The following is a 20348-nucleotide window of genomic DNA, read 5'->3' on the forward strand; positions in this document are numbered from 1 at the left end:
CTCTGAAAATTCCATTTCAGAGTAAACCCAACATTTATTTAGGTGCAGGACATACTGGATGGTATGTTACACAATTAACGTTGCACTCTACCCATTAACCAGCTCCACCATAAAAAAGTTTCAATTTCCTTTTCTAACTTTTTCAATCACCTATTATCAGTGTGTTCTGAAGATAAAATAAATATATGAAACGAAATGTTCGAAATTACGAGCATCATTAGGAGATAAAAATCACCAAGGGAGACAGAAGCAAAAGTCAATTACGGGTTCCTTTTTTCACAAGTTCTGCTTTGGTTCTTACGAAGATATGCAATTTGGATGACAAGGACGAGTTTGTAAACAATTACTCCAAAAGTTGATGTTCAGTTAAATTTACAAGTGATGCGTAGCTAGGACGGATTATTGCGTCCACCGAGAGTTTCACGTTTCGTACTGGAAAGGACTATTGATACTATTTTGGAAGTTTAAAAAGTAAACTCTAATTTCTATGTGTGTTTCTGGGAAGGAAACATTTAAAATTTACCAAAACTTGGTTTATTTCATTTCTTATTAATCATCGGTGTACATATATTTGAAGAAGGACACCTGACGGCAGAGAGATATGAAAATCACACAAGACATGAGCAAAGCTACTTATGGGAGACACCACATTAATTAGAATATCGTATTAGTAATCGTAAACGGCCACAGACAAAGATAGCTCCAGATTAAGCTTTACTGTCAATAGTCATTGGCACAGGCTCCTGTTTTGATGTTGCTGTTCTTGCTTGTTCTAGTCTATTCAGTTTAGCAAACATGCTGCCATAGAACTGTGCGTCCTTCTTGTTGAATTCTCTAACTTTCTGCTTCAAAATTTTGTACTCCATCTTTACATCCCTGATAATATCATCCAACAGAGTAAATACAAAAAGAAATTCCATACATTAAGACAACTATTACAGTGTTGTATCTGGAACTAAGCATATAACTGCATATTCAAGTTGATCACACTCGAAACAAAGACATACCTGTTTTCTGGCTCAATCTCCAGGGCTTTCTTAATGTCCCTCTCAGCTAGATCCAAGTCCACAAGATGAAGATATGCTTGTGCCCTCCGGTACAATGCTTTTACATTTCTACTATCAAGCTCCAACACCTACATGATAAAACGAAATTCTCAGAGATGTCACCAGTTGACAATTCACACTATTCCTTATTCATTTTCTTGAATTCATTTTCTTGAATTCAGCGATGCAAAAAAGAAGAAACAGCTTTAGTCCGAATAAAAAAATTACCTTCGTACACAACTTTTCTGCTTGTTTGTACTCCTTTAGCTTCAGCTTGCAGGCTGCATTGTTGAGATTGCATGTGATTTTCAATGCCTTGGATTGCTGTTTCTCCTCATCACTGAAGGAAGAATCATATTCAATAAATTTCATGGCCTGTCACCAACAGAGCGCGAACAGCTGTCGTTAGTTCATTATTGCCATAGCATAACTGTCAATAGCCAAGTAACATAAATAACATAAATAAAATCTGTTGGCCCTTATAGCGATACCTTTTCATATCTCTTTGACGCTCTTTCATATTTTCCAACCTTAAATAAAGCATTCCCTTCTTCCTTTTTCTTCCCAGCTGCCTCAATCTTCTCTGGTGTATTCAGATCCCATGATTCCTTCTCCTACATTGCACCCCCGTTTTCAGTAATTAAAGTCTATATTTCAAACTTATTCGAACCTAAAAGATCCTTTAAAAAGGTGAAGACATAGCTCTCTCACCTTTACAAAGGAAAGCAGCTCAACTTCATAATACACAACTGAATTGGGAGGAACACTAGCATATTCCTGAGGGGACCCAGATGGACCAAAAGCATAGTCAGGTTGTATGATCAGCAATGCAATTTCACCTTTCTTCATGTTCTTCACAGCTTTTTCAAGTCCATCAATTACTTGCTCTAAATGGTCGATCAAAATATACAGCTTAGTAAATATCAATGTAAGCAAAAAGGGACTTGCGATTCAAGAGGTTAATATGATTGTTTCAGTCACCTTCGTCAATTTTGAACTCCAATGGCTGTTCATCGTCATAGCCCTTCTTAGTGAAAACAGTTCCATCTTGTAGCTTGCCAATCAGTTTCACTGCAGCAAAGGAATTATTGCATATCTTCAATTTCCCATCCAACATACAAAACATTTAACCAAGGAAGAGGATTTGATAAAATTATATCAGAAATGTAAGGTTCCCACAAAACCATACCTTGAACTACAGCTCCATCGTTTGGCCGTTCATATCCCTCTCCTTCCTTCAAAGTTTTCTTGAGAACCTTCCTATCTTTAGTAATGTCAGACACGTTCTTCCACGAGACCAACTCAAAATCCACTTGAAGCGAAGCATTTGGAGGTACGCCACCTTCTTCTCCTGATGCTGGCCTTCCACTCTCACCAAATGCATCTGTTAAATTTTGAATGTCAATAAACTTGCACAAGCAAAATTGGAACTCAGATATTGCTGATGATAGAACTTTAACTCACATTGTGGCTTCACATTCAAGAGAACTTTCTCTCCCTTCCTCATTGTTTTCACAGCCTCAGCCAAGGCACGACAGAAATACCCTGTATGAAAATAGTCGTTAGATTGTTACTTCCATCAGAATCTAACAACATGATCAAGAAAAAAAATTGAAATTGACAAAGAGTGAGACTGACCCTCTTCCACAATGAACTCCACCCCATCAGATTTTGAAATGACTGTTCCATCTTCAAGCCGAGCTTCATACTTGACTGCAGAATGCAGAAAAAGTTAGGCAACTTTTAGAACTGTAATTCTCAAACAGGTGAACCTCAGACAAAAGTGGATATAGTCCCATACCAAACACTTCATCCAGGTCCTTAGGATAATCCCATTTCTCCCCTTCAGTAATTATGTTCTTCAAAATTCCTCCATCCTTGCATATGTCTTTCACACTTGTCCAAGACAGCAATTCCACATCAAACTGCAGAGTTGCCTTTGGGGGAATAGTGGGAGGAGATCCAGACTCTCCATATGCCAATTCTGGGGGTATGGTGAAAAGGGCATTCTCACCTTTCTTCATAGTTTTAATACCTTCATCCCATCCCTTGATCACTTGCCCTGCGTTAATCATGTCACAAAGCATTCATTATCATAATTATCATCAAACTCATTTAACATTAATTCTCATGCATTACCAAAGGTTTGGCTCATAGCATTATGACGAAGATAAAAGTGATTGAATTAACTGAAGATATTCTCTAACAGTCATTCTAAATATAAAACCTAACACAATTATGGCAAAGATAGATAATTAAACTCTAATAATTTTAAAAACAAAAATTAGAGGATAAAAGTGAATCATTGGTAAATGAATCTGTACCTTGGCCAAGGTTGAACTTGAAAGGTGTACCCGTATCACGGCTAGAATCAAATTGGGTTCCATCAAGCAAGGTTCCTGTATAATGCACTTCAACTTGATCTCCATTGTTGGGGCTGTCCCAACCTTCACCTTCCTTCAGCAGCTTCTTCTTCAGTCCCATTTTCCCAATCTCCTTCTCCTCCCCAACCTTAAGGTTGGAACTCTCCATTTCCTCCTCAGCCAATTCCATGTTGCCAGCATTTGGGAATTCGAAATCCTCATCCATAACTTACCAACAAGCTAACAAATGCCTACTAAAGAAGTCAGACCTTATAACTCAGATATCACACGACCACAAGAAACGATTTTCTATGTTTCGACACGATCGCACAGAAAGTTATGTATATATATATATATAGAGGTAGAAATGAAAGAAGAGAATGTGTCTAGAGATTTCTATAAACCAAAGGTATCAAGATGGTTCCAGAATTATCACGTCAATTCCATCTAATTTTTCATTTTTATTATTTTTGTTGTGGTTATGAATGTGAGAATGAGGAAACAAGTCTAACATTCAACATTTGAAACCAAGGTTTTTATTTATTTTTAAAAAGAAAATCTAACGGATCCGACAATAAAGCAGTTGTTCGTTAGTTTCAAAAGGGAAACTAACTAAACATTGAACTGTTCTTTCTTTATTTATTCAAATGTAATTTGGTATGTTTATCTATAAGAGACAAATGAGAAGGGATTTATTCAATTATTTCTTTGTTAAAAAAACTTCAGTTAATAAATAATTGAATTCCTTGTATGGGAATGCACAATCAGTAATTATTCACTTGGAACAAATCTGCTTCTAAAAATTTTCTAACCTTTAAACCAAAAAAAAATTGCTTTTGCTAGTGATCTTACTTTTATCCAAAATAAAATTACTTTTATCCAAAAGAAAAATACCTATTATTATATAACTTAAGTTGTCTAATGACCATGATTGATGTCTTCCCTTATAAAATTAAGTTTATTTGTTTGGTTCACTTAATATAAAACTTTTCTAAAATGTTAACTTCTAAAGTCTCATAAAATGATTTAAGACAAAGTTAAGATGAGATGACTTCTAAATTAAATTAGTTATTATTCTTTCCTCTCAATTATAATTTATTAGCACAGTTTCTCATTCTAGTATTCATTAATTTGGATTTTTTTTAATGTAAACATATTTATGATTATTTATTATGAATGCGAAATTAAAGGAAAGATTCACTTCTTGATTTAAAAATAATAATTTGTGAGATAGATGAAATCCCTCAACCATTTTGTTTTATCGATGTATTCATAGGTATAATTGATGATTAATTCATAGTTGTAATTGATGATTAATTCATAGTTGTAATTGATATTTAATTCATAGTTGTAAGAAATTTTGGAGTAAAATGTGTTCATTTAAAGACCGTGTTTACTTGAAGGGAAAGTACTATTTATAAAAAAATTGAAGAATGATTTGAGTGATTTTTCTTGTTTGTTTGTGCTGATTTGCGAGGGAAGAAAACTGCTGATTTGCAAGATATAACCAATTTAACTGTCTCGCTTAAGTGCGTAGATTTGCACTAATTTATTTGTAAAAGTCATGTAGGTAATCTTTCTTTGAGATTTTGATGTGGTTGTTGCATGTTGGAGCTGAGATGACGAAGAAAGGGGTTCATGGATGATGAAGAAGGAACTTGAAGCAGCAGATGAAGAAGGAGCTTGAAGCAGCGGTTGAAGAAGAGTTAAGTTGTTCTTCATGTATTCAGTTTCAGTTCTTCAAGAAGATGGTCGTGTATTCGGTTCTCTATCTATGGCATATCCGGTTCCAGCTTTTAGTAGAAATTGCAAAGCACGTGTATTCGGTTCCAGATATCACGTATCTGGTTCCAGTGCTTACAAGAAATTGCATACATCGTGTATTCAGTTCTGCGCGTCGTATTCGGTTCTACTATGTGTTCTAAGCCCTTTCACAATTTCATCCCTTCCTCCGCCCTCTTCCTCTTTTGACAACAACAACAACAACATGCCATGTTGTACTACGGTCTTGTGGTGGTGGGAACCGCCGCCATAGTGTTGGTTGTATACAATGTCTTCCTCCTGAAACGCAGCCACTCACGATCGCAGCCTCCGGGGTCAAGTCCCAATGGTGTGGGAACAAGAATTGAAGGGGTTTCGGAGATAACGAGGAGGTTGGAGAACCGACAGAGACAATTGCATGGACAAAAACAAATATACATAAGTCGGAAGAAAAACAAAAATGAAAACCACTTTCAAGTTTCAATCGAAAATCGATAATGAAAATATAGCAATAAAGGGGGCGAAGAAAGGAGGGTGTGGTGCCTTGTAAATTAGGGCTTGGGCTATGTTCTTGACATGCCAAGTGGACCCGCCAGTGGCGAGAACCATGAAATCATCCCAATCACAGTGCTTGGGAATCGGTATCACCTTAACGTCATTAACTTTGATATTCGTCAGAACCTTCTCGATCTCTAACAGATTTAGAAGGCAATTACGGCCATCAACGATGGACAATGAACAGAACCCTACCTTCTTCTTCCATGGTTGATGAAGAAGAAGGGCCTCTGAATATCGCAAACACATTCTAGTTTGAAGAAGCTCCCACATTCGAGTTGCATGCTCAAAGAAAACTAGAGCAGTACAAGTGAGTTTGTGAATAACCCCTTGGTAACGCACGACGCCGTTTTCATTTCTAGTTTTCTTTTCCACTGCCATTGATCTATTCACATTTGCAATTTTTCTATGTTGTATTTTGGGTTGAATTTGATTAAATATTTAAATCATCTAATACCATTTTGTTCATATTATCAAATTATGTATTATAGTGCCGTCAAAATGGGTTGAAACCCGTGAGCCAACCCGACTCACCATGGGTTTGAGCTGGGTTGGGTTGGGAAAAAATGCAAAATTTTTTATGCAAGCCAATTTTGACCCGGCTCACACGGGTTGAACCCGTGGTGAGTCGGGTTGGCTCACCAACCCACCTATTTTTTAATTAAATTAAATTAATTATTCAAATCCTATTTTTTTATTGAAATCAAATTAATTATTCAAAATGTACAACCTTTACCCCTCTATAAATAAAACCCTAAGATTATAGATTGGATAATATTATAGATGGAGATAAAAAAGAAGATGCTTTAAGAGAGCATAATACTGTGGATTTATCCATTCAGGACTCCAATTTAATAGATGGATAATATTATAGATTGGATAATTCAGGAATATATCATTTGTTTTATGCTGTTTTTAGATCTATCTACAAGCATGACAGTTTTATCTTGTGATATATATTTTTGTTAACGGCTATATGTAGTTTCTTAACGGCTATATGTAGTTTCTTGGTCAAACAGTTGTGTATGTCTCATTAAATTAAATTGGCAAATTTTAATACTTGATAGCTTATAATATATATATAACAATATATTTCTTTTGTTTCATTTTCTATTATATCAATTGGTCCAATTATTACTGTTTCAATTTGATCGATCAAAGTAATATGTTATAAGAATCTGAGAAGAAGAGAGTAAAAAAAAAGTTAATTAAGTGAGCCAGTGAGCCAATGAGCCAACCCGTTTAATCCACCAACCCGTGGTGGGTCGGGTTAGGTTCGAATTTTTTTAACTCGCTAATAAATGAGTCGGGTTGGGTTGACTTACTAAGTGGCCAACCCGTGGTGGGTCAGGTCGGACCGAGTTACCCGTTTTGAAAGCTCTACAATACATTGTATTGTAATCTTCTAATTTTTTTTTATGATTCTTTAATTAAATCGGTAGTAACTTGTTTAGTGGATAAATAAATTCATTTTACTAAAATAAAATTTTTGTACAATATTAAAATTAATTTTAATAATTAATGTTAATTTTTTACTCTTACTAAACATTTTTACAATTAAATATAACATTAACAATTACCATTTTATATTACTTTAATAACTAGGGGCATTTTGGTAATCTTCAATTTCTATCCATTAAACAAATTTTTTTATTTTGTCACATCAATCAAATTCTAGACTAATTCTCACAAACTTTACTTTCAAATTCACTCTCAATTACCTCCAAATCTACTCAAACAAACAACAAAAAATTTACCCTCAAATTCTCTCAAATTCATTCAACCACTCTCTCTTAAATCATGTCTTTCAAATATTCTCACTTGAACAAAGCATAAGTATGTTTATATACAATATTGAGTTTGAATTTAAGTTTGCAAATAAAACAAAAAAAAAACATTGTAAAAACCAAAAACTTTACCTTAAGACAACAATATCTTTTATCTATTTGAAAATTCTGTTTAAAAAATCTTCAGTTACTGAATTATATAAACTTGTACTAAAATGCAGAAACATTTATGTATGAACCAAGAAAATAATAATGTGTATGTAGGTGATATAAATACTTAAGAACAACTTAAAAGACATAGATAGAAAGACAAACATTTATGAGATTTATATAATGAATTAACATTATTCATTTCTTCAAATCTTATAAATTTTAAAACAATAAATTAATAAATTTTTCATTTTTATATAATATTTTATTTAATTTTTTCACATTTAGATTTCTAATATTCTCATATATTAAAAAGAAAACTCATGACTTTGTAGTTTAAAAACTTTTGTGAATATTTTATTTTTATAACTTTTACAATAGAGAACATTTTAATTTTGTGAACTTTTTTTCTCCTCCTTCTTTCTTCAGTATTAAAAAATAAAAATAAAACATGATTTAATCAAAATTAAATAGATAATAGAAAAGTTATTGGAAAAGGGAAAAAAATGATTTTTTTTAAGTATAACTTTATTTGTTTAAACCTTGCAAAATTTGAAGGAAAAGAAATGGAGGTAAGCCGAGGTGGTGAAACCTTATTTTCCTTTACTTTTACTTGGGTAACGGTGGTCCCCTTGGTGGCAAGAGAGAGTCAGAGAAAGAACGCTTCCTCAATCTTCACTCCGAGTCGGGCATTGATTGAGCCGATTGAATTCAATGTCGGAGATGGCTCAGACGGATCCCGAAGGCGTGGACGGAGTGCGCATGACGTGGAATCTGTGGCCGCGCACCAAGGTGGAGGCGAGCAAGTGCGTCATACCCCTCGCCGCAACCATTGCCCTCCTCCGTCCCCATCCAGACATTCCCCCAACGCTACCTTACGCGCCTCTCCGCTGTAAGACCTGCTTCTCCGTCCTCAACCCCTTCTCGCGCGTCGACTTGACCGCCAAGATCTGGATCTGTCCCTTCTGCTACAACCGTAACCACTTTCCCCCTCACTACGCCCAAATTTCGGAAACGAATCTCCCTGCCGAACTCTATCCCCAATACACCACTCTGGAATACCAACTCAACAACAACAACAACATCAACCCTAACCTTACCCATCCCCCTGTCTTCCTCTTCCTCCTCGACACCTGCGTCATTGCCGAAGAGCTCCACTTTCTCAAATCCGCGCTCCGCCAGGCCCTCGGGCTTCTTCCCGACAACGCGCTTGTTGGCTTCGTGTCATTTGGCACGCAGGTCCAGGTGCATGAGCTGGGCTTCTCGGATATTTCCAAGGTTTACGTGTTCCGTGGGAGCAAGGACATTCCCAAAGATCAGATTTTGGAACAGTTAGGTCTCACCGCCGCCAGGAGTGCCTATCCCAAGGTGGGGACGACGCAGGCTCAGCCACCTTCTGCTGCTGTCACCAGGTTCTTGCTGCCTGCTTCTGATTGTGAATACACTCTCAATTCGGTGCGTTTCGGGAGAATGCTTGCAAATTGCATTGTCTCAATGTAGTAATGATAACAATAGTAACTAACTACTCTCAGCTTTGGTTGTTGTTGACTTATGGGTTACTCTTCAGGTGTTGGATGAATTGCAAACTGACCAGTGGCCGGTTTCGATCGGGAAGCGCCCTGCACGGTGTACCGGCGTGGCGTTGAGCGTAGCAACGGGGTTGCTTGGTGCTTGTAATCCCGGGACTGGGGCTAGGATCATTGCTTTGGTTGGTGGTCCCTGCACTGAAGGACCTGGTTCGGTAAATGAATTTATGTTCTTCGCTATACTGCTTTGGGCATTGTTCATTGGTGATGGTAGATTTTATTACTAATGGGGTCGAAGGAATTTATGTTTTGGCGAGGGATTATGGGGATTTTCATAAAAAAATATTTTTGTGAAGGACTTGCATAGAGTATTTTTTATGCTGTAGATATTGATTTTATACTTTCTCTGTAGATTGTGTCAAAAGATCTATCTGATCCTTTGCGTTCTCATAAAGATCTTGATAAGGATGCAGCACCATACTTCAAGAAAGCAGTTAAGTTTTATGAGGGTCTTGCGAAACAGCTGGTTATCCAGGGTCACGTTTTAGATCTTTTTGCATCAGCCCTTGATCAGGTATGTGGGAGCTTGCAAATTTTTGTACACATTTCGCTGCGTATTTTTCTTCTTGATATGTTGTTAGTCATGTCATGTTAATGTCCTTATGATTGTCATTTTCTTTCACCTGCTTAGTTTAAGCTATTACTATCGTAATTCTTACCTGGGAATTTTCTTCTGTATACATAGTGAAGTTCTTATTTATCCTGTGAGGATTTTAGAATACAGTTGATATTGTTATCAGATCATGTTGCAACTGTGACACTTAAGAACAACCTGTGTGTGCTCAATTGATCTTCTTCTGTTTGATAGACATTATTGTTTTGAAATTTGAATCTATAGGTTGGAGTAGCAGAAATCAAAGTTGCAGTTGAAAAAACTGGTGGCCTTGTTGTCCTGTCTGAAAGTTTTGGTCATTCGGTCTTCAAGGACTCTTTTAAGCGTGTTTTTGAGGATGGGGAGCAATCTCTTGGTCTTTGTTTCAAGTGGGTCTTCATTTCAATCTTTTGTTCAATACTTCAATTTTAAATTCAATTCACCCGAGGAAGTTATTTATTTTGGTTTGTTTATATTCTCATCCACATTAATTTTGTATAAACTTATTGCTCCCCTGTCTCCCCATTTCAGTATGAATCATAATTGATGCCTGGAATTTTTTGTTGGGAGATTTTGAATTGCTATGCTTTTCGTTCTGTATTCTTTAGCATAAAATCTATATCCACCCGGTGTTTTAGTACCTACTGGTCAAGGGGTTATTTATTGTTTTATTAGAAACTTTTGACATTATTCCAACATGTGTTGATCCTAGTGGAACTTGTTAAAAACCCTTAATTATGTGGCTTAGTTTGGTGTCTCTATTATGACTAAGGAGAGAACTATAATTTTTCTATAGATGTATTGTAAAATATGGACTCATGAGAGAGAAAAGGATGGTGTGGGCAAGTAAATTTAGTCTTGTCTAATGATCCATGTATGGGGGAAATTGGGTTTAAGTTGCACTTTAGGAAACATTTTAATCGTTTTGAAGTAAATTTGGGTTTTGAAAGACTTCTAGTTTGAATGTCATTCAATTGCCAGAAATTTAAAGCTTCCTAATGAGTTTTAGTACGAATCAAGAATTGAAAAGAAACAAATGAGAAAGACTTTTATTGAATAGAATGAACAAAAAAAAAAGTAGGAGGTCTGGTAGGAACTCAGAAGTGAACAGTGAAAGAAAAGAAATTTTTTTTTATTGAATAGAATGAAAAGAACAAAAAATAGGAGAGCTCTTTATTGCTGATAGGAAAAGGTACACGCTTGTGTTTGGCAAGCTCACACACCTCACAATGAAGATCTTCTAGATTTAGATTTTTAAACAAGGAAAGAAATATTAACTTTATGACCCAAAATGAAGGATGTCCCAAACGACAATGAAACAATTGGATTTTCTTTGTTGGCCATGGAGGATTCAGATATTAGAGAGTGACTCTCAATGGGCAGACTCAAATCTTCCATGTAGTAAAGGTCATTCCATTCTCTAGCATGTACAATCGTCCTTCCTAACTTCTTGTCTTGCAATATACAGGAGTTGCTATGAAAAACTACATTACATAAGAGGTCCTTGGTAAGTTTTTGTATAGATATCAGACTTGTGGATAACTTAGGGACATGAACATTTTTTAGTATTATGGTTGGGGTTATTTGGACATCTCCTTGTCCAGCTATAGTTATGAGGCTTCCATCAGCTGCATGAATTTTCTTGCTGTTGGGACATGGGGAATATATGAAGAAGTGTTTAGGGAATGATGTCATATGGTTTGTGGCTCCAGAGTCTAGTATCCAATAATGGGTGTTGGAAGTCCCACATCGACTAGAGATAAGGCCAATTCATAGTTTATAAGTAGGTGCAAATCTCACCCTCTAAGCCGGTTTTGTGAGGTTGAGTTAGGCTTATAGTCCACTTCTAATATGGTATCAGAGCTATGATTAGAGCCTATCATAGCGAGTTCTAAGTGGGCATTTCTGTTTCCACCCGTTGTCAGGCCGCTATCGGACCACCCATTAATTTCTACTATCACGCACGAGATGTCTATACCTCGGTGTGAAGGGGGGAAGGGGGTGTGTTGGAAGTCCCACATCGACTAGAGATAAAGCCAATTTATAATATATAAGTGAGGTGCAAACCTCACCTTACAAGCCAGTTTTGTGGGGTTGAGTTAGGCTTAAAGTCCACTTCTAACATTTGCACCCACTTATAAATGGGGTATTTGAGACATTAAATTCACAAGAAAATGGTAACTTACCAGAGTATGTAAATGAACAAATACCTGTGGGTTTTTCCAATTTATTAAGAAAGGACCTTGCTCTTTCTAACTCCTCATGGTTGAGTTGTACAGATCCTTCTTGACTTTCAGGACCAGCAACAACATGAGCTTGCCCCCTTCTCCTTGGAAGGCCTCCTTTGTGTCCTCAATCTTTGCTTTGAGGTTTTCCATGTAACGTCCAACATTTATCCCTTGTGTGACGCAACTTGTTGCAATAGGTGCACCAAACTCCTTCATTTTTCTTCTCTCTTCTTGGAAGAGGGCTTACTTTTTTTTTGTTCTGCAACCATGGCTATTGCTCCTTAAACAATCATAGCTGAATTATCCGCAATTGGGGTCTCTAGCATTAGACTCATGCTTTCTTCACTCCAAATAATCGCCATTACTTCATTGAGTCCAGGAACCTTCTCCTTGCTTAATATTTGGATTCTAACTTGATCATATTCTTGGTTTAGGCCTACCAAGAAATCATACACCCGATCTTGTTCAATGTATTCTCTTAGAATTGCTGAATCTTCAGAACACTTGGCCTTTATGACCTTGTAATGATCTAATTCCATTCATAAAGATTTGAGTTGATTAGCATACTTCGTGACAGTTTTAGTGCCCTGTTTGGCTGCCATTGTTTTTACTTTCACCTCATAAATTTGGGCACATCCTTTGCCTTAGAGTAGGTTTGCTCTATTGCAATCCATATAGCCTTTGTAGAAGTGAGGCATTGAGTTCCATAGCCATGCCATGATCATGGAGTCTTCTTCTTCCCATGACTTGAATCTGGCGTCTTCTTTCACAAGGGCATCATCAGTGAGATGACTAACCTTTCCTTTCCCTTTTAGAATGGTCTTAATGAGTTGAGACCATTTAAGATAATTTTTTCCATTCAATTGATAAGATGGATGAACATTATGCAATTCTCCCGTACTCTGGAACTTGTCTACATTTTCCATTTCAGCCATTACAAAAATGTGCAATTAAGGCACAAAAACAAAGACTGATGTTGAGTGTTTGAGATCATGCAGGAATGAATTCTACGATGAAATTCTAGGGTTGGCCAACAATGAAGGTTGCGATGAAACTATAGGGTTGGGCAACAATGAAGGCTGTGATGGAACTCTAGGGTTGGGCAACAATGAAGGCTGTGATCGAACTCTAGGGTTGGGCAGCAATGAAAGCTGCAATCAAATCACACGGTCAGAGGCTCCCAAGGTTCAGGAGCTCTGATACCATCTTAAATTTAGAAGAGATTATTAGAAAGTGAGTTTTTTATGCCTAACTCAACCCCACAAAACCGACTTGTAAGGTGAGGTTTACACCTCACTTATATATTATAATTTGACCTTATCTCTAGTCGATGTTGGACTTCCAACACACTCCCTTCACGCCGAGGTATAAACATCTCGTGTGTGATAGTAGAAATTAATGGGTGGTCCGATAACGGCCCGATAGCAGGTGTAATAGAAGAATAGAATGCCCACTTAGAACTCGTTAGGATAGACTCTAACCATGTCTCTGATACCATCTTAAATTTAGAAGAGATAATATATTTTTTATATATTTGTCTCCTTACATGCATTGGATATATATACAAGAGCTTATTGAATGAGCAGCCTATTCTATGGAACAAATCCCTAAAATTGTGGGATTGTTATACTAATAATAATAGCAAGATAAAGAGAATATAACAAATTAAATGCATGGGAATAATATCTAAAGTTTCCTAAAATATATTTTGACACTTGATGTCATGGCTCATCTCCATCAATGTGATTGTTATCTAACTTTCTTGAAACCATTGTGATACTGTTATATCATAGGGAGGGAACCCGCTTGTGGCTACTGCATGTAAATTCAGGTCTAGAGGCTTGGGTGGTATGAGAGTGGTTTTTGTATAAAAGTCTCTGAATCCAGTAAGTTCAAATTCCAATATTCCAATGTCATTGATGTTCCAACCACCTTCATTATCAAATCTAAATCCAACAATAATTTCTTATTCACATTAAGTAAATCTGAATCTGGGAAAAATTAATTCTTGGCAGCATCTTCACCTTCAACCTATGAAGCTCAGACACGCCTCATAAATGGCGTGTCATGTGTCCAATACGTTTCAGACTCTGACACACTATACTTGTACGGCACATGGATTCGTGAAGTGTCCAATTTGAATGATACTTTTTTTGTCTCCGACATAATTTTGACATGGCTCTAACACAATGTTAACCACAAATACAATAATTTTTTTAAAAAATCCATAAACTTATAAACTTATTATATAAGTTTCTATTATGATTATAGAACTAAGGAACAAATCTTATATGATCACTATATTTTGCTTTTTGGATATTAGATAGACAGATTAGATTCATTTTTATGTTAGCCGACAATGTGTTTAGATTATTATATTTGACTAATCTTGTTTATAGATGATTTTGAGAATGTAAATACATAATGATCTAATATATAGATCCGTGTTCCCGTGTCCTACATTTTGGATCTAATATATAGATTTATGTTGTGTGTAATGTCCGTGTTAGTATCCGTGCTACATAGCCTTGAACTTTCCTATTTAAATCTGTAATTGGGTTATCAAGAAACTAATCTTCATAGCCCATAATCTTCACTCTCTTTATTGATGCATCCACTTTTTCCTCCATCATAATTTTTCTATCTCTTGAAAATCTCTAATTTTTGGTTTTTCCTACTCTATAGAGGGTGCGTTTCTTCATTGGTGAACCTTCTCCCATATCTCGAGCAATTTCCATAGCTATAATCAAGTCCTTTGGATCCTGGGGTGGGATCTGATTTTGAATGTTAGATTGCAGTCCTAGAAAGAAATATCCTTGCAATTGATCTTTTGATGTTTGATTTGCTTGTGATACTAACCTTGAGGAGTCATTCCCTTCAAACACGGGACACTCCACTGTTTTAATCCAAGGCCTCAACAATTCTTCTCCCTCCTCATCCAATCTACTACTATGTAGATATCTTTTTTCCTCCTTCAGACAGTTTCTTGCTTTTCTTGATCTCTTGTAACAGTTCTTTGATTTCTTTCTTGTCTTGCAAACTTTCTTTAATAATAGCCATATCAGATTTTAGTTCTGCAACCACCTTCCATTGTTCACTGGCCCATGACTTTCCATAATGCCCCTCTGCAGGAGATCCACTAGGTCAGACCAATTTGTAAGGAACCAAGAATCGAAAAGAGAGAGAAAAAAAGGTTTTGCGATTGAATAGATTGAAAAGAACAAAATAGGAGAGCACTCTCTCCTTCAAGGGCTTTCTTCACATAGAGCTAAGGTTCAATCTATGAAAGTTCACCTCCTTTTCTCCTTTGCTCTCCTTCTTTTCTATTTATATCTAACTAACACCTCAAGTAACTAACTTATTAATATTCTAACTATCTTAACTAATTTCTCTTCTACGTATCTTACAAGATCACTCTCTCCTCCTAGGGTTTCCCCCTTCACAAAGGATTTTGCCTTTGTCAAAGAGTCCATGCTGAATTTACAATCACAAAAATCTCCCTTTTCCTCCTAACTTCTCCCCCTTTTTATATCTAACTAAGCCTCTAGTTAACTAACTAACCCATTAATATTGTAATTATCTTAACTAATTTCTCCTTATATCCTACCATTTTGTGTATCTATATGTATGATTATTGATTTGATCTTTCATTTCTTATCATGTTACTGCTAAAAAGATTTTCTAATTGCCACTTTACATCTTAATTTCTTTTTTGTCCTCTTTTTTCCTCTAGCAAACATGCTCACTACCTATTCTGTTTATTTAACAGTGGAACACTTGAGATTAATTGCTCCAAGGAAATCAAAATTCAGGGTATAATTGGACCTTGCACATCATTGGAAAAGGTTGGATTTGGATCATGTTTAGGTTTGAAACCTTAATTTTCTGCTGTGTAGTAGCACTAAAATTGGGACTTACCATAAAAATTACAACTGAACTAAACCTATTATATTTGGAGTTTGATGGTTACAATCAATCACAAATTGCAGAAAGGGCCTTCTGTTGCTGATAGTGTCATAGGGGAGGGAAACACAACAACTTGGAAACTGTGTGGCCTTGACAAGAGTACATGCTTGACTGTGCTGTTTGATCTTTCGTCAAGTGACCATTCAAACACTCCAACTATTACTAACCCACAGTTGTACCTGCAATTTCTTACAAGGTTATGTTTGAAAATTTTCATGAATAGGAAATCATATTTACCATGTTGTGCCACTTTTCCCTTCCTTCATTGCTGGTCACTGAATATATTGGTCATGTTCATATTGCAGTTACCAGAGTCCAAACGGTCAATCAGTGCTACGGGTCACCACTATAACTAGAAGATGGGTAGATGTTGCTATCAGCTCTGAGGTAGTTTCAGTTTTTGTTTTTACATTTGTGGCTAGATGGAAAGTTTTAAGAGGGTAATTCATTTTTTAAGAGAAATTGAAATGCTTTATAAAAAAAATATAGTGTTAGTTAGGAATACTTAAGATTAAAAAAAGTGAGAAAAAGATATTTTAGAGTGCTTTAAAGACCCCTTTTATGATCTTCTATATATAATGATATAAATTTGATAAAATGAGAAGATGAAAAATCAAAATACTGCACTAGACTCCTAGGTACTGAAGTAGGTACAACTCATAGGTACAACCGGAAGTATTTCAAAACAACTATTTCGTACCCATATTTTAGTTACTTGGGTCCTATGTTGGTTGATATTAAGAGGAGGTGATGATGGTTTGTGAGGCTTTTGCTCAAGTCTGGGATTGGCAGAAACAATGGGAATATTGGTCTCTGAAAGTACAGTAGCCAAGTAAAATGTACTCCAATCTGTGGGTTTTGGTAGGCATCCTTTAGCACACAAGTTTGTGCTTTATCCTAGTTCAGAGCCCACTACAAAAGGGGAAGGATGAACCAAAAATTGATGACTACAGTAGTATATTTGATGAAAGTAGTAGTTTAGGGTTATGCTTTTCTACATTGTTGGTATGTGGCTTTATTTTTGTCTCCATTAATGCTTTTTCATTATTTAAGAGGGCCTTTACTCAAAAAGGTAATATATTTTATCTTCAGGAATTGGTCCAAGGATTTGACCAAGAAACTGGTGCAGTAGTAATGGCAAGGCTTGCGTCTATAAAAATGGAGACAGAGGTATATCTCAAGTTTTTTTTTTATTCTCCACTATTTCGTAAATATATTTACCACTACTAGATTTATTTGTAGTGGCTATAAAGTTTTTCTTACTCCAAATGGGTGATTATTGATGTCTTCCAAAGTGACAGCTTTTATGAACTTTTCACTTGTTTAATCTGGTTAGACTAGGTTCCTTAAGAGTGGCAATGCGTTCTATTTGATCTGGTATTTCTTCGTTATATTTTTATGATAAGTTCTATTTTGTTCAAAGTGGGTGAAGGATTTATCTTTAATCTTATATTCATGTGACCAAGAACTGATGGATTGACTATTCATATTTTTTTGTCATCTAAGATTTATTTTTAATTTCTTTGTTTGGACTTATTTAATACTTTAGCAAAATGACTTTTATGATTTATCTTTGAACTTCTTTTTCATCTTTTCAGATTTGCGAGTAGATTTCCCCTTTGTTCAATGGCAGCTTATTTCAATTGATATTTTTATGCTAATAAATAACAAGCTGTAAATTACAGTTGTAGTTGTGGAAAATGTTGTTTTACATACTCTTTCGGACTTTAGATGGTGTCATGTGTTCAATCAGGAAGCATTTGATGCCACACGATGGTTGGACCGTTTACTGATTCGCCTCTGCTCTAAATTTGGTGACTACCGCAAGGATGACCCGTCATCTTTTACGTTAAATCCATCATTTTCCTTATTCCCCCAATTTATGTTCAATCTGCGAAGATCACAGTTTGTACAGGTGCCATTTCTTGTATTTTTCTTTCTGTATTACCTACCATTGCTTTCCAAACTTATTTTAAAATTGTGGAGTTTGGGTGTTAAAATTTATTGGCAGGTTTTTAATAACAGTCCGGATGAGACTGCATACTTCCGCATGTTGTTAAATAGGGAAAATATAAGTAATGCCGTCGTCATGATTCAGCCATCCCTAATATCATATTCATTTAATTCGTTGCCTGCACCAGCATTGTTAGATGTGGCTTCCATTTCAGCAGACCGGATTTTGTTGCTTGATTCATATTTTAGTGTGGTTATTTTTCATGGAATGACAATAGCCCAATGGCGCAACATGGGATACCATAACCAGCCAGAGCACCAGGCATGTACACACTTCTCATAGATTTCCTGCTAAACAAGTTACTGTCAACATGTGATATCTGCTCTCAAAATGGTTGACGATTAAACATTTAGATTGTTTAATACAATATGTATAGTCTTCTATTGGGCGCATTATAGCTTTCTGCCAGTTTATGATGGAAATTATTTTATTTGGAGCCTTTTTTATGACTAAAGTCATGTGTTGGATTTGTCATTGGTTCCTGTTCTGGCTTTGCTAATAGCTTTAATACATGGCAGGCTTTTGCACAACTATTACAAGCACCCCAAGATGATGCCCAAATCATAATTAGGGAACGTTTCCCTGTCCCTAGATTGGTAGTGTGTGATCAACATGGTTCCCAAGTAAGTACATGTATTTTATTGTTCACTTTTCATGAAGTATGAAGTTCATTTATTACTGAGTGTTGCTGATGTTTACCACTTTCACAATGTATTCGGAGAATTATGTTTCATTAATCCATTTTGCTTGGTAGGCTTAGACTTTCTTGATGGGAACCTTAGTGGGTTTCATTGATGTTGAACAGGCTAGATTTTTATTAGCAAAGCTGAACCCGTCAGCAACATACAATAATGCACATGAAATGGCTGCTGGTTCAGACGTAATCTTCACTGACGACGTGAGCCTCCAAGTTTTCTTTGACCATCTGCAGAGGCTGGCTGTCCAATCCTGATAATAGTAGTAACTGACAGATTTTTGACTTTGGCTGTTCCATTCAGTAATTTTCTGTTTTTAAAGGAGAGCAGGTCGTGGCCATATCAGTTGTGGAACAAAGAAAGTTGTGAAGTGTTATTCTTTAGGGCTACGGTCGGATTTTTTTAATGGAGAAATAAGGGCCCCGAAGGTGTTGAGTTTGGGTGTTGCGGAAACTAAGGATAATGAAATGTAGGTTAAAGAGCTACTTGCGTGAATGCAGCAAAGCAAATGAGGGAGAAAGTTAGTTTTATATAGCATTTTTTCTATTGTTTTATAAATTGATATAGTTAGTTGGCTTACTTTTTCTTTTTATTTCCATAGTCTCTCCAGCTGACCTCAAAATGTGATGTGCATTGTAGTGGTAGGTAGAATGCCGATCTATCTTAAGCAAGATCTACTTCAAGCAAGCCTAATAGTTCAAGACCGACTAGAGATATTAAGATATGAATATTCATAAATAAGTTTAAATATATCCATCTCTTCTGATAGAAAGATTTTATCAGAATGAAAATATAAATACATCTGGAATAAATATGTGGAATAATAAAATAAATTCTAATACAAATATCTAGAGTCAAATAATCATTAAATAAATGCTAATTTAAAAGGAAACGGGGAACAATTTGAAATTCAAAATTTGAAGTCCTTTGCAAAGTTTGGCTCAAGATGAGAAGGCAAGGAGCTTGTCTTGGTCATTTTTCCTTGATAAATTTTAACACATGATTTCTTTTTCCCCCCCTTTGCTCCCATGAAAAGTTAATCACACTCTTTCTCTTGGTCACCTAGCCCTTAATTTTGGTTTAAATAACAGAAGAAATACACAACTGAAGCTACAATCACTGCAGTTAAGAAAGAAATTTCAATCTATGGTTTGAAATTGGATCACATTCCTCTTAAATGTGACAAACACAATTGAAATTAATCTCACTAAAATTTCAATTCTACACTAAGATAAAACATAAAGATAAGACATCATTTTATTAGAAATTATATACAAAAGATGATTGTATTTGTGGAAAAACATAACTAATTAGTAGATATTTTCACCAAACCTCATGCAAATGATAGATTTTATCCCTTGAAAAATGAATTAGGTGTTGTTGATGTGTCAAATGGATTTTGATATGATTGATTTATACTATGTTGTGTCTTATTTCATTTTGTTAAACCAAACTCCAATATATCTTAATCATATGATAAATTGATTGATGCACAAACACAAGTTTAATCTTCTCATGTTGTGTCAACAAGCCAATTTCTCTAAGGTTCAATAGATTGAATCATGAAATAACCGATTGATTTCACTTAAAACACATCAAATCTTG

General features: G+C 35.7%; 3 protein-coding genes across 3 annotated transcripts; 1 reads left to right on the top strand and 2 right to left on the bottom strand.

The window, feature by feature from the left end:
• Positions 1-518: 518 nt before the first annotated feature.
• LOC108332672 (70 kDa peptidyl-prolyl isomerase) lies at positions 519-3753 on the bottom strand. The gene is made up of 11 exons (XM_017567989.2): positions 3371-3753; positions 2848-3108; positions 2685-2759; positions 2511-2591; positions 2236-2430; positions 2028-2117; positions 1758-1933; positions 1538-1660; positions 1275-1421; positions 1008-1135; positions 519-876 (listed from the first exon to the last, which is right to left on the bottom strand). Exons 1-11 carry the CDS (start codon positions 3633-3635, stop codon positions 708-710), a joined length of 1710 nt encoding a protein of 569 aa, XP_017423478.1. The 5' UTR covers positions 3636-3753; the 3' UTR covers positions 519-707.
• A 1020-nt stretch (positions 3754-4773) lies between these two features.
• On the bottom strand, positions 4774-6306 carry LOC128194908 (protein Iojap-related, mitochondrial-like). The gene has a single exon (XM_052871361.1). It carries the CDS (start codon positions 6104-6106, stop codon positions 5651-5653), a length of 456 nt encoding a protein of 151 aa, XP_052727321.1. The 5' UTR covers positions 6107-6306; the 3' UTR covers positions 4774-5650.
• A 1917-nt stretch (positions 6307-8223) lies between these two features.
• Positions 8224-19335, top strand: LOC108323157 (protein transport protein SEC23). The gene is made up of 12 exons (XM_017555524.2): positions 8224-9117; positions 9230-9403; positions 9601-9762; positions 10087-10229; positions 15838-15913; positions 16058-16230; positions 16340-16421; positions 17127-17204; positions 17788-17949; positions 18046-18309; positions 18567-18671; positions 18854-19335. The coding sequence occupies exons 1-12, from the start codon at positions 8377-8379 to the stop codon at positions 18998-19000; spliced, it is 2307 nt and encodes a 768-aa protein (XP_017411013.1). The 5' UTR covers positions 8224-8376; the 3' UTR covers positions 19001-19335.
• Positions 19336-20348: the final 1013 nt, after the last annotated feature.

The sequence above is a fragment of the Vigna angularis genome, chromosome 1 (genome assembly GCF_016808095.1).
Source record: "Vigna angularis cultivar LongXiaoDou No.4 chromosome 1, ASM1680809v1, whole genome shotgun sequence".
Classification (NCBI taxonomy): Eukaryota; Viridiplantae; Streptophyta; class Magnoliopsida; order Fabales; family Fabaceae; genus Vigna; species Vigna angularis.